The sequence below is a fragment of the Dipodomys ordii genome, unplaced genomic scaffold, assembly GCF_000151885.1.
Source record: "Dipodomys ordii isolate 6190 unplaced genomic scaffold, Dord_2.0 Scaffold11, whole genome shotgun sequence".
NCBI classification, from domain to species: Eukaryota; Metazoa; Chordata; class Mammalia; order Rodentia; family Heteromyidae; genus Dipodomys; species Dipodomys ordii.
Window position 1 is genome coordinate 14,736,548 of NW_012267227.1, and position 14,150 is coordinate 14,750,697.

The window sequence follows — 14,150 nt, forward strand, 5'->3', positions numbered from 1 at the left end:
CTTTTTTCTTTTTGCTTATGTGGTGCTGAGGAATTGAACCCAGGGCCTCAGGCATGCAAGGCAAGCACTCTACCACTGAGCCACCTTCCCAGCCCCTCTTTTATCCTCCTTTTAAAAAATACTTTTACCCAGGTGCCAGTGGCTCATGCCTGTAATCCTAGCTACTCAGGAGGCTGAGATCTGAGGATCATGGTTCAAAGCCAGCCCTGGCAGGAAAGTCTGTGAGACTCTTATCTCCAATTAACCACCAGAAAACCAGAAGTGGTGTTGTGGCTCAAGCGATAGAGTGCTTGCCTTGAGCTGAAGAGCTGAGGGACAGAGGCCAGAGTTTAAGCCCCGTGACTGACAAAAAAAAAAAAATTAAATAAAAATTTAAAAAATACTTAATTAATAGATTTGATTATTGCTTTTTTCACACATGCCCACCAAGTGTTTTCATTCCCCAGCCTTTTCTCTCTCCTTTCACCTTCCTCCTCCCACAGATTCCTACCACTAAGCATTCCCTGAATTTTATACTCATCTCCTTTGGTTTTCAGATATGGGTGCCACATGTGAGAGAGGACATATGTCTTTCTCATATATCGTTCTCAGCATTCTATGCCCTGTTTTCTGAACCACACTCAACAATCCTCTATAACCACACCCAAGTGTTTGCTGGTCCCTGACAAGCTATTTGAAAGGGAAAGAACTTTGCCATCTTTACAAAACTGTGGAATTAAATAATACATTTAATTAAATGAAATAAATAAAAGACTTTAACACATCATGTGGGACATAGCCATGTTCAATAATTGCTTCTTTTCTTCTCTCTGTGGCTTTCTTTCTCTATCCCTATATTTAGGTTCAATGTTGTTCCTAAAGTAGGAAGAACATATTCCTTTCACTTTGTACCTTCAAGTTCCCGTAGGAGGTTGGTTATCTTACTTTTCACGTGGGAGCCAAAGGTAAACTAGGATGGTGGGACCAGGGCTGGGCTTGGATTAGCTTGGGCAAAGTGCCAAGTGAGGAAGCTGGACAGAAGAAGGAATAACTGTTAGAGAACTGCACTCTAAAGAGACAGTATAGGGCTGGAAATGTGGCTTAGTGGTAGAGTGCTTGCCTAGCATGCAGGAAGCCCTGGGTTCAATTCCTCAGAAAAGGCTGAAGTGTGCTGTGGCTCAAGCGGTAAAGTGATAGCCTTGAGCACACAAAGGCTCAGGGACAGTGCCCAGGCTCTGAGGTCAAGCCCCAGGATTGGCTAAATAAATAAAATAGATAGTATAGGGATATGGGAGTGTTATAATCAGAGGGTTAAATGAGAGACATACAGTCTAAGCTGACTCTTGCATTATATGCTCTACTTCACTTATAGACATACTTTTCCCATACTTCATTGCTCTTTGCCATGTCTTAGATGATGTGTGCTTTGAAGACCCAGGTATACCACAAGGCCCTGGTGGTACCAGAGAATCATTTTTTTTCCCATCTGTATGAGAGGTCTGAGATGTTGGTTCGAGAGAATTCCATTAAAATGACTGTGTTACATGCAGAAAAATGAAAGTGGACCCTAGCCTATCACCATGAACTAGCATCAACTCAAAATGGATTAAAGATCTTAACATCAAACCTGATACTCTGAAACTACTGCAGGATAGACTAGGAAAGACACTTGAACTTATAGACACAGGCAGGAACTTCCTAAACAGAGTCCCAGGGTCACAACAAATTGGAGAGAGACTGGACAAATGGGACTACCTTAAAATAAAAAGTTTCTGCACAGACAAAGAAATAGCTAGAAACTAGAAAGACAGCCTACTAATTGAGAAAAAAAATTTACCAGCAAAATATCAGACAAGGTTCTAATAGCCATTATATACAGGGAACTCAAGAAACTAACCCCTCACAAATCTAACAAACCAATCATGAAATGGGCAAGGGAACTAAAGAGAGACTTCTCAGAAGAAGAGATAAAAATAGCAAAGAAACACATGAGGAAATGTTCACCATCCCTGGTTGTGAAGGAAATGCAAATAAAAACAATACTGAGATACCACCTTACCCCAATCAGAATGGCCTACATCCTAAAGTAAGCCAATGACAAATGCTGGAGGGGATGTGGAGAAAGAGAAACCCTACTGCATTGCTGGTGGGAATGTATACTAATACAACAATTTTGGAAAATAGTCTGGAGATACCTCCAAAAGCTAAATATAGACCTCCCTTATGACCCAGACATACCACTCCTAGGCATCTACACTGAGCAACAGGAGCCAGTATACAAAGACACATGCACCTCCATGTTTACTGCAGCACTGCCAAAATACAAGAAGAAATGGCAAACAAGACTCAAGAAACAAAAGAAAGCCACCCATTTTGTCATATCATTGCTAAATGACTCCATGCTCTGGACCATAAATATGGTAGATATATGCACAGAACAGAGGGAGGCCAGGAGGAGGAAGAATTAAGTGGGAACAGCCCAGACTAAGCAAAAGGAAAGAAATGTAAACATCACCTGATGTGAAAAAATAACTTGTAAAGTCAAAGCTCATAGAATTCACAGACTGTATAGACCATGATAATGATAATTTGCCTTGTGAAAATTAAAGTGTGTTTGTGACTCTAAGTATCACTATTCCACAATACTGTGAAATATGTGAAATTTATATAATCACCTAATCTCAATTAAAGAAAAAAAAGTGAGAGAAGGGATGGGTTAAGAGAGATGGGTGACAATGTTGTCAGACACTTTGTATTCATATACTGTTTTGTAGAATGGGAACTTCTTTGTACAACTACTAAAAGATAATAAAAAAAGAAAAGAAAAAGAAAATTAACTGTTACTTTGGGGTACAAGGATAATATTTTAACACTCTTCAACAAATACCAGGTTAGCTGGTTCTCTGAAAGGAACTGGATAAAGAGATATTTAAATAGGGCTGGGGAAGAAGATTAGGGAAGAGAGCTGGTCTCTCTAAGTACACTGTGAAGCTAATGTTAAAAAACCAAGTTTACTGACTTGATAATTTGCCTGCATCTATCAAAAGATAGAAAACTACAATAAAGTACTCAGTGGCAGCACAGCATACAAACATAAAGGTTAATAATCAATTATAAAGCATTTAAGATTAAAATTTTCAATGACTAAATGATTATCTTTCAAGTTAAGAGAATCCTCGTGTCCAGCTTGCTTAATAATATAATAGGGTATATAAGTGACGTAGGGACAGGGTCCTGACAGTAGTAAGAAGAGGCTGCAATGGGGAAGAGGTAGGAGGGAGAGTCAGGAAAGGGTGAGTCTGATCAAGGTACACCGTACAAATATACAGATATATCCAAATGAAACTCTTTGTACTGCTGATTAATGCAAATTTTAAAAGTGATGATAAAAAGAAAAGACCGGAAGAAAAAAAAAAACCTACAACCAAACATTAGATTTGTAAGATGACCTGAATGAAGGCAAGCAGGAGTCAACCTAATAGTTTCTTATCAAATCTGTCGTGTTACTGGCAAACACCCTTAGCAAGAAAAGATGCCAAGTAGTGCCTTAAAGCTCTAGATCACAATCAATACACAACAGAATTTTAAATAGAAGCAGTAGCCAATACTGCTCATTTGGACATCAAGAATGCTGACATCAATCTGCATACTCAAGATGCCCTTTTCTATGCATGTAATATGAACAACTAAGGGAAGATGAGGATAAATGGAAAGCTTGTTATGAAAAATTAGTACTATTAAGCTTTCTCATTATTTTTACATAATAATAATGACAACAAAGAAGAGGCTATGGTGGGAGGAAGTCCTGTTAGAACTGGCTGGAAAGAGGGAGGAGTATTAAGAGCAGTAAGTATTCATAAACAGAAATGACTGGCAAGTATACATTTATCAATGCAATGTTTAGAGTAGCCATGATGCTGGACATTAATCACAAAGTCTTTTCCATAGACTCTTTCCAAAGATTCTTACTTTTGGTATACAACTAACTGCATATGAGGGGTTATAAAGAAACCACTGAAAATATTAGTGTTTTGTTGTTGTTGTTTATCAGTCATGGAGCTTGAACTCTGGGCCTGGGCACTGTCCCTCAGCTCTTTGGCTCAAGGCTAATTAGTGCTCTACCTCTTGAGCCACAGCACCACTTCTGGCTTTATCTACTTAAGTGGTGCTGAGGACTCGAAACCAGGGCCTCACGCATGTGAGGCAAGCACTCTACCACTGAGCCACCTTCCCAGCCACTAGATTATTTTTTTTTTTGGTCGGTCATGGGGCCTGAACTCTGGGCCTGGGTACTGTCCTTCAGCTCTTCAGCTCAAGGCTAGTGCTCTACCACTTGAGCCACAGTGCCATTTCCGGCTTTTTCTGCTTATGTGGTGCTGAGGACTCGAACCCAGGGCCTCATGCATGCAAGGCAAGCTACCCTAACACTAAGCCACCTTCCTAGCCCTAGATTATTTCTTTAAAGCTTATTATCTGATTTATTTTCTGTGTATGTCTTAACCTTCTACCTCATTAAAATGTTGGGCCTTTGTTGTTTGGGGGAGAGTAGTGACTCCATATTTTGCTCGGTAAAAATACAAGATAGCTTGGTGTCTAGTGGCTAAGCCTTTACTGCTAACCAGACCCCTAAATCATTTAGCATAGATTCAACAACTTTTTCAATTTTCACTGAAAATTGCTAGTATTTCCTCTGCCAAAATAGCTATTCATTTATTACTACAAAAATTTCAAATATGATTTATGTATAAATAAAACATTCCAATAAATTTCCTTTTCAGAGACGATATGATGACGCATGCTTATAATTACAGCTGCCTGGGAGGCAAGAATAGGAGGATTATGGAGAAAGCAGTAAGTCCTACATGAAAGAAAAGCAAAAGGACTGGAGTGAATGTATGGATAGATGGATAAGTAGGTGGAAGGAAAGGCGGCCTTTTTTTTCCCCCCTGGTCCTGGTGTGTGAACTCAGGGCCTTGGCGCTTGCTGTCCCTTTGTGCTGAAAGCTAGCACTCTACCACTTGAGCCACGGTGCTGCTTCTGACTTTCTCTGAGTATTTTATTAGAGATAAGTGTCTCACGGACTTTTCTTTCCAGGCTGGCTTTGAACCAATATCCTCAGATCTCAGCCTCCTGAGATAGAATTACAGGCTTGAGCCACCAGTGCCCAGCAGGATGGAACTCTCTCATGTTAGCTCCTTTTCCTTTTGTGTTAGTCTTTTACAGCGCCTCCTAGTGGAGATGTAGCCTCCTCCCTAGGCACCTACTATACAGCTCGAATTTATTCCAAATCAGATTTTGCTAGCATGTTGCTTAAAATATTCTTGTAATTGTTGGAACCTGTACCTTAAAATACCGGTGAGGGCTGGGATGTTGGCTCAGTGGTAGAGTTGTTTGCCTTGCATGTGTGAGGCCCTGGGTTCAATTCTTCAGCATCACATAAGCAGAAAAAAGCTGGAAGTGGCACTGTGGCTCAAGTAGTAGGGCACTGGTTTTCTGGTGGTTAATTGGAGATAAGAGTCTCACTGACTTTTCTGCCCAGGCTGGCTTTGAACTGTGATCCTCAGATCTCAGCCTCTTGACTAGCTAGAATTATAGGAGTGAGCTTCCAATACCTGGCTCAACAGCCTATTAATACCTAAGTGCCATAGATTTCAATTCAAAGCTTGGCTACTCCTTAATGGAAGTTAGGATGTAGCAAAAGAAGGGACCTGCTTCTGTACCTCAAAGACTACCAGACAGAAGAACTTAGAGTGGACACCAGATATCTGCAGAAAGTGACAAATCCAACCAAACCTGGAAACAGAGCTGCAATGTGTGTGTAAAGGATTCTTGTACTGCCTGCCATTTTTTTGGCACTGAAACCTGGGAAAGAGTTTGAGTATCCAGCTGAAGTGAGGGGTGGGGGCAGCCACATTCCCAGAATCAACACTCATAAAATAAACAGTTTTAAAAGCAAGAGAGGGGCTGGGAAGGTGGCTCAGTGGTAGAGCGCTTGCCTTGCATTCCTGAGGCCCTGGGTTTGATTCCTCAGCACCACATAAGCAAAAAGAAAAAAGCCGAAGTGGCGCTGTGGCTCAAGTGGTAAAGCGCTAGCCTTGAGCTGAAGAGCTGAGGGACAGCGCCCAGGCCCAGAGTTCAGGCCCCATGACCGGACCCAAAAAAAAAATTCGTAAAAAACAAAACAAAACAAAACAAAAAAATCCCAGGGACAGTACTCTGATCCTGAGTTCAATACTCAGGACCAAACCAAATAAGTGGTTGAATATTTCTCAAATATTTTTCACTGTGACTTTTTAGGATATACATACACATACTTTAGCATAAAAGATTAAGTACAAGAATTATATTCTGTGGTTACGGATGTAGTTCATTGGCAGGAAGACTGATTCCAAAACATAGGAAGTTGTTGGTTCAGTCTATAGCTATACCAAGTGTTTGAAGAGAGAACAGGCAAAGCCAGTTTACTTTTCAAAGCTAGTTTACTTTTCAGAATATATATAAATCTCCTCAATGTTTTTTTCTCCACAGAAAGATTACCACATCCTTTCATTCAACAAATATTTCATTTCTGTACTGTCCAGGTTATGTGTTTTGTAATGTTTTTTTCTTACACTTAGTAACTTTCTTATGAAGGTACTTGTTGGTATTAAGGAACAGAATTTATCTTATGCAGAAAATTCAACACATTCCTTACAGAGAAATACATGTAGAAACCATGCTCTTCATGGATTTCTCATCTTGGTATATATCATTTTTCTAAGTATATCAGTACTTTGAAAAGTGTGCAGATATTCTAGGGAATAATAGAAAAATTACTGTTAAAGATGGAAAGGCATGAGCCAAGTGTGGTGGTTCACATTTATAATTCCAGCCCTCAGAGGCAGGAGGATAACCAGTTTAAGGCCATGCCAGGTTCCATCACAAGACCCTGAATCGAGAAAAAAAAAAATTGAAGTGTTTCATTCAATTCCTACCCCAACAGAGTAAATTGTGTACAAATTAAATTTTATACAAATTCAATGTTTGAATGTGTCCAGCATCACTATGGTGAAATCTGGTTGACAGTGATCAAGCTCTGATCTGATTCTTAAATTATACTATTAATTTTGTTTTAAAAAAAAAAAAGAAAAAGAAGGGGCTGGGAAGGTGGCTCAGTGGTAGAGCGCTTGCCTTGCATGCCTGAGGCCTGGGTTCGATTCCTCAGCACCACATAAGCAAAAAGAAAAAAGCTGGAAGTGGTGCTGTGGCTCAAGTGGTAGAGCGCTAGCCTTGAGCTGAAGAGCTGAAGGACAGTGCTCAGGCCCAGAGTTCAGGCTCCACGATCGGACTCAAAAAAAAAAAAAATGAGATATTTAGTGAAACACACCAAAAATTGTGACTGTCACTGTCAAACACATGCTGATAATTTGCACCTTTGTAGTTTTATCTTTATTGTGCCATAGGTACTGGTGATGAAGAAAACATAAATTAAATGAAATAAAACTCAATTTAAAGAAAATCTCAAAAAAAAAAAAAAAAAGAGTTCAGGGATAGTGCCCAGGCCTAGCACCAGACACACACACACACACACACACACATACACACAAAAGAATCTGAACCAAAATATCACATTTAAAGAATAAGTGTCAACAATGCAAAAGCTTGAGCAAAGCAGAGCTTTTCCCTGCAGGAAAGCCTAATAGGCTGTCAAATCAGTACCAAAGTCTACTTTGTAGGCTTCAAATCAGTAAGGGAAACTGGCAGAGTGACCTTAAATCAGGTTGTTATGAAATTTTGATAGCTGCATTCATCCATCTCCAGGCCAAAAAAAATCATCAGTGGGAAGTACAGGAAATCACCTCCCATCCTGTTACTCTCCCTTTATCCAAGTCACAGTGCAACTCTCGGTTCAGTTTTCCTGGCTTAGGATATAGATAACCAGTAGGTTACATCAGATAGTAGTTGGTGGCTTTTGTTTTCTTGTGTTTATTAGTAATAAGCATAATGACAACTCATTACTTTCCCCCACTCCTAGGCTCTAGGGTGAACTCATAGCACAGAGTACAGAAGCACTTGCAAGCAAGCACAGCAAGGACATGGGGGCAGGGCCACTGGGAATGAGCAAGACCCTTTGTTTCCTACCTTGTCACCTAAATTCAGCCCACATAGTAAAAACTTGATGAAGTTATTTGGTGAGGGATTTGAGGTATAAAGATATCATGTTCCTATTGGCTGGTTTGTGTTCATTTTTGTTAGTGATGTTCATTTTCTAGATGATTATAACAGCCAAAATCTCAGGTTCACCTTTCTTTATTCTTTTCTACTCAGAACATCCCATGATGTGAGCTATCCTGTTGTGTGGCTTTAAATTCATCAAATCGAGGGAACTGGGTACTGAGAAACCCAGTAACACTGCAGTGGTGTCTTGTTTTTTAACATCCTGTTCAGTATTTGTTGATGGACTGTGAGTAAAAGCACAACCCCATCGAATGCCCTTCTCTCACAAATGCTCCCCAACCTGCTTTGCCACCGCAGGACCAGGAGGAGTCGCTGCAGAGGCAGAGGTTTATTTCTTGATCACTCTCTCATTCATTCCTTCCTCCGTGCTGACAAAGCCACCACCAAACACAAGAGAACCAACTCCAAAGCTCACTTCCATTCTGCCTCATGCTAATGTGTTGAACGTATTGAGTTTCATTCTTAAAGTGCAGATAAAACAAGTTAAATTTGCTTTTTAAGCCTAGAGTAGGAGATAAAAAGCCTCAAAGAGTATCATTTCTGGGGCATCCTTCATAGCGGCCAAAAGAACTAATACTTTCATTACATCTGGTCATATTTTTAGTTGTCTCAAGATCTAGACCAAACATGGCTCAGTGCATTGTCTAACCTGCCTTCTTCTTCTAACCCTTAATCAAAAGCTTGCACCTTACTACTAGAACACCTGGGCCACCAAACGTTAACGAGACGTTTCACAGAAACCACTCCATGGCTTGACCATTGAGGGGTACCAAATGAAGACAGAGTAGTAACTCCCAGAATATATAAAAATATTATATATATATCATAATATATAAAAATATATTAAATATATTAAAAAAAATAAGACATTCCTAAATAACTTGAGAGGAGGGACAAGAGGGAAGAAATGGAGGAAAACGAGGGAAGGGGTGACAGGGCCCAAGCAGCACTGTACTCATAACTGGACTTACGGAATTGTAACCCCTTTGTACAACTACACCATCATCCTACCAGACTGGAAAAAAAAAAAAAAAAAGATATTCACCTATTGAGATGGAAGGGGTTGGCTAGTTGGTGAGCAGACCCACTAGTTTTTACATGAGACAAACCACTGAGTGCCCTTACAGGGAAATGTGTCTTTGCATTAACAAAAGCATGAAGAATCTGGCCACGTAAAGAAAATCACATCCAAGGAACACGTCGCGGCCCAGAGTCGTTCTTCCCGCTTCCGAGCATTTTTCTAGATAAATTTTCATCTAAAGGCTAGGAAAGGAAAAAAAAAAAAATGTCGGCCTTGACCTAAGCCCAATGGGCCAACCACAGCTTCTCGGGGTTGATGACCCCGGGAACGGGGGCGGGGAGGAGCCCCTAAAAAGAAGGGCGGCCCTCTGCCGTGCCATTGTTCCCACAATGCCGTGACTCGGATTCGAACCGAGGTTGCTGCGGCCACAACGCAGAGTACTAACCACTATACGATCACGGCGAGCTACCGGGACGCCACGGCCTGCCGGGCGCCAAGGGCCGTCCTTGAGGGGTGGAGAGCCGCCGTCCGGTCTTTCTCGAACTTTCCACGGAGGGAGCGCCAGCGGACCCCTTCCACCCACCCTGGGGTGGGGGGAACAGCGCCAGGCTCTGCCTGGGAGACCCGCGTACACCGCCGAAGTAGGGGGGGGGGGACGTGGGAGCGCTCGGCCGACGCCGGGACGCCGACGACGCCGGGCCCACCGTGACGTGCGGAGAGCCCGGGGTCGCCGAGGTCAGCGGGAGGGACTCGTCGTTCTCTCTCAACATGCTACGAGAAGGAATTCTGACCACAGCACCACCACCACCACCCCCCCAAAAAAAAGCAAACGCTATCTTAGAGAAACAGGGTGAAGGGGGGTGAAGTGTATCGCGAGCTCCGAGTCCGCCCCGAAAGCTGAGGAGAAAGCGCGCCAGCTTCGGCGGCTGCCGGCGCGGCGGCGAGGTTGCTGATAGGCGGGAACTAGCCGGGAAGGGGTGATGACGTCAAAAGGGGGCGGGACTCTTGACAGAGAAGAGACTAAGGGAGGCCGTTTGGCTCCAGGTTCCCGGTAGCTCGCCGTGATCGTATAGTGGTTAGTACTCTGCGTTGTGGCCGCAGCAACCTCGGTTCGAATCCGAGTCACGGCATTGTGAGAACAATGGCACGGCAAGGGGCCAGCGTTTTGTCCATCTCCTCCATTTTTTTTTTCTTTTTTAAACCCTCCATTGTAACCTACAGGAAAATGGATCCCGTTCCCTTGTTACAGGATAAAGTTGATTCACAACTGGACTACCCAAGGATTTGGGCTTCCTGGTTCCTAAGCGACTGGGGGACGCTTCGGGAGACAAAAGCACCGGGAACTCGCCAGGCTAACAAGTGAAAGGACATCGTCTCGCAGATTTCCACCCAAACGCCCTGGCGTGGATTCCAGATCGTTCTGGAAGAGGAGGCTCTTGGAAGGAAGTCTCCTGGAAGGTACCTCTTAAAAAAAGCAGAATATGATGAAACCCCTTTGTGCAAGGAATATGCACTTTAAAAAACAAATGCATGTCAGGAGACTAAAACAGGCTCGGGGGGGGGTCAGTTATGGGGAGGAGGGGGAATGGAGAGAGGAAACATGATTGCAGTTTTAGATGCATGCATGTCTGAAACCTGTTGGAATTGTTTCTGGAGGGGGGCTGGAGGGCAGAGGGGGAAAGTGGTAGAGGGGGTCGGTGGATTGGGATATCTTGTATGGAAATATCACAACCCCTCCCTTAATAGTGTATGCTAATAAAAAATATAAAATGATAGTGTGGGGGGGGGAAACGGGATAATTTAATATGCAGAGGCTTGCAGGGAGTGTGGACAAGGCGGTGTAGTAATTCCTCTTTCTGAGCGTTTCTCCCTAAATCTTCTTTATAAAGGCCCCCCACTGCTATAAGGCTCCCCCCCACCGGGGCCCGGGCCTCTCCCAGGCGCTCCTCAAGTACCTGTTGATTGAATGCAAGTACCTGGGGAGTGGGAAGCCGAGAAATGAGCTAGCAGAGCTTGTTGGATGTCCTGCGACTCTCGGGAGTGACAGCAGTGATCTGATGGTGTTCATCCAGAGCTCCCCCCCCCACCTCCGGTGTCCCCGGAGGGGCTCACTGGGGGCTGAAGACGCTGAACGAAGACTTCCATGGGGACCCTCAATTCATGTGTCAGAGACCGTGGGCGCATCCTCCGTTTCGTAAACAGTCATCGTCTATTGGATTGGGCCCAAAGGTGCTGGGGGGGGGGTGCGAGCAGGTGGACCAGAAGGGGGAGAAACAAAATCCGTGGAGGGGGGCGGGGGGGTCCCCTGCTGGCTGCAGGGAGGTGAGCATTCCTGGGCTTCGGATCGGGGGGGGCGGGGGGCATCGGGGAGTCCGAGAGGCTGCAAGGACTGGGTGCCGGGGCCGAGAGAGGCTGACTTCGGTCTAGTAACCGATCTGGGTCCGGGGGGAACGTCCACTCGCTCCGCAAGGCCTCGATGGGTCCCTGCTGCGAGGAAATCAAGCCACCAGGAGGCCTCCCCCCCCCTTCAGTCCCCCTCCACACCCCCCCCGGCCCCCCGCACACACACACTCCGGTGAGGATCGCCCCCTGCAGGCCTCTGGAAGCCTCTTGAAGACACCCGGGAGAGATGGGTCTGAGCCCCGCCACCACCCCCACCCCCAGCGGTCTCCCCTACCCCCTTCACCGGGAAGCCATGAGGATCGCCAGCACCACGCTCCTCCCCGCCTCTCCCCCACCCCCCAACCCACCCCAACTTCCCAGTAGCGTCATCCTCAGCTTCTCTGGACCAAAAAAAAAGAACCAAAACAAGAACCACCCAAGCCAACGGGCTAAGAGCGTAATGCGCCTGCGCACTCCCCACCGTCCGCGTCAGGCCGAAGCCCCGCCCCGTGGGTTAGTCAGGCGGTGACGTAGCCAGTGGGCCGGCCTATGAGTGTTGAAGAGGACTTTCGGAAGGCTTGCCCTACAGGTCCCCGGTAGCTCGCCGTGATCGTATAGTGGTTAGTACTCTGCGTTGTGGCCGCAGCAACCTCGGTTCGAATCCGAGTCACGGCATTGTGGGAACAATGGCACGGCAAGGGGCTCGCCTTCTTTTTTTTTTCTTTTTTTTCCCTTTTCCCCTCCTCCTCTTCCAGTCTAGACAAACTGGAAGCCGGTCTCTGATGAAAGGAACTGCCGCTCTGCTTTCCCCTGCGGAGAAGAAAAGATCGCCACCTCCTGTCTTTCCTTTCCAGGTTCTGAACGTGGCTTCGGATCAGCTTCTTCTCCCTTCCTGACTCAAAGTCAGTGTCCAAATCGTTCCACGACAATGAGCTCCCCCGACCCCCCCGCCCCGACGTGGTGGGGTTCCCTTCCTCGCTCTCCCTCCCCAGCTTCTTCATGCATTATTTAAAATTGTGTCATCCATTTTTCAATAGAATATCTGCACACGCGGTAGTGAAAAGGATCTTTCTCATGCCACCAATGATTGCCAATTGCTGGGATATATTTGCCTTGACAGTCCTTGTGCAAACAGATGTTTATGTACATAGATGTGAATGTATTCCTGTACTTCTTGCATAAAACATAAATAGTCTATCCCCCCCACACACACACCCTCCAGAATGATGTAATAAGAACAGAATTCGAGGTGACAGATTTTCCCTTGGGTAGGCAATCTCTCTTTATGGGGAAAAGTACACACACACACACACACACACACACCACCTTCCATTTAGCTAGGGAGGGTGGGGACAGTTTGGAGTAGCCAAACAGGGGGGGGGGGAATTCTTTATTGTAGCCATTAAAGCCTTTTTTTTGGGCTCCTTTTACAAAGCAATTTTGTTATTTGATTTTTCAGGTTGGGAAACCAGGGGAGCAGCTTGAATTGGGAGTACAGAAGACCAAGTTGACTTGGCTGTCCATCTGGGAACCCTCTATTCACCCCCCTCCCCCCCTCCCACTCCCCCCCCTCTTATGGTCGAAATCCAATTTAAGTCACAAACCACCAAAGTTTGAAAAATCAAGTGGATTGTAATCAGGACTGACTGAGTCCTCAAGTTTGTGTTTCAAGCACACGGCCTCTCCATAAATATTTAAACTGAAGGTTTGTTTGTTTAGTTTGTTTTTCTTAGTCAGGGTCTCACTGGGTTAACAAGGTTGGCCTCAGACTCACAGATCTCCAGTTTCTAGGTACCTGGAATTACAGTGATACCAAATGCCTGGTTCTGGGGGGAGTCTACAAATGAATGAAGTGGCCAGGTTTGCTTTAGAATTGCATATATTAATTGCATATTTAAATAATGAATCATGCTATTTTCATATTAAATAGAACTTGTCTGTGAGCCCACCAAAAAAAGATAAATTCACTCTCCCATTTTTCTTCTTCTTTTTTTTTTTTTTTGGATCCGGTTGTGGGGCCTGAACTCTGGGCCTGGGCACTGTCCCTCAGCTCTTCAGATCAAGGCTAGCGCTCTACCGCTTGAGCCACAGCGCCACTTCGGGCTTTTTTCTTTTTGCTTATGTGGTCCTGAGGAATCGAACCCAGGGCCTCAGGCATGCAAGGCAAGCACTCTACCACTGAGCCACCTTCCCAGCCCCCTCTCCCATTTTTCTAGTAACATGTAACTGTAGGTCCTCCCTCTCTTGTCCCTCTCTTTCTTTTCCTTTCTTCCTCCTTTCTTCCATCTTTCCTTCCTTCTTTTTTCCTTCCTTCTCCTATTCTTAACAAGGATATGACTTGGAAAAATATTTCATTTTCCTCTTTACAGTAAGAGGAAAAAAATGAAGGTTGGTGGTAAAAGCAACTAGTTGCGGGGCTAGAAAGGTGGCTCAGTGGTAGAGTGCTTGCCTTGTATGCCTGAGGCCCTGGGTTTGATTCCTCAGCACCACATAAGCAAAAAGAAAAGAGCTGGAAGTGGCGCTGTGGCTCAAGTGGTAGAGTGCTAGCCTT

General features: G+C 44.6%; 1 protein-coding gene and 3 non-coding genes across 4 annotated transcripts in view; 2 read left to right on the top strand and 2 right to left on the bottom strand.

Annotated features, from left to right (window-relative positions):
• Slc28a2 (solute carrier family 28 (concentrative nucleoside transporter), member 2) overlaps window positions 1-9,987 on the bottom strand; it is a 29,215-nt gene extending 19,228 nt beyond the window's left edge. Inside the window, exon 1 of the mRNA XM_013009970.1 lies at window positions 9,842-9,987. Within this exon, the coding sequence (XP_012865424.1) occupies window positions 9,842-9,987 (146 nt within the window). The remainder of the gene's footprint in view (window positions 1-9,841) is intronic.
• Trnah-gug lies at window positions 9,608-9,679 on the bottom strand. Its single transcript has one exon. It is a non-coding gene; the product is annotated as a tRNA-His (tRNA).
• Window positions 9,988-10,275: 288 nt separating the features above from the next.
• On the top strand, window positions 10,276-10,347 carry Trnah-gug. Its single transcript has one exon. It is a non-coding gene; the product is annotated as a tRNA-His (tRNA).
• Window positions 10,348-12,202: 1,855 nt separating this feature from the next.
• Window positions 12,203-12,274, top strand: Trnah-gug. Its single transcript has one exon. It is a non-coding gene; the product is annotated as a tRNA-His (tRNA).
• Window positions 12,275-14,150: the final 1,876 nt, after the last annotated feature.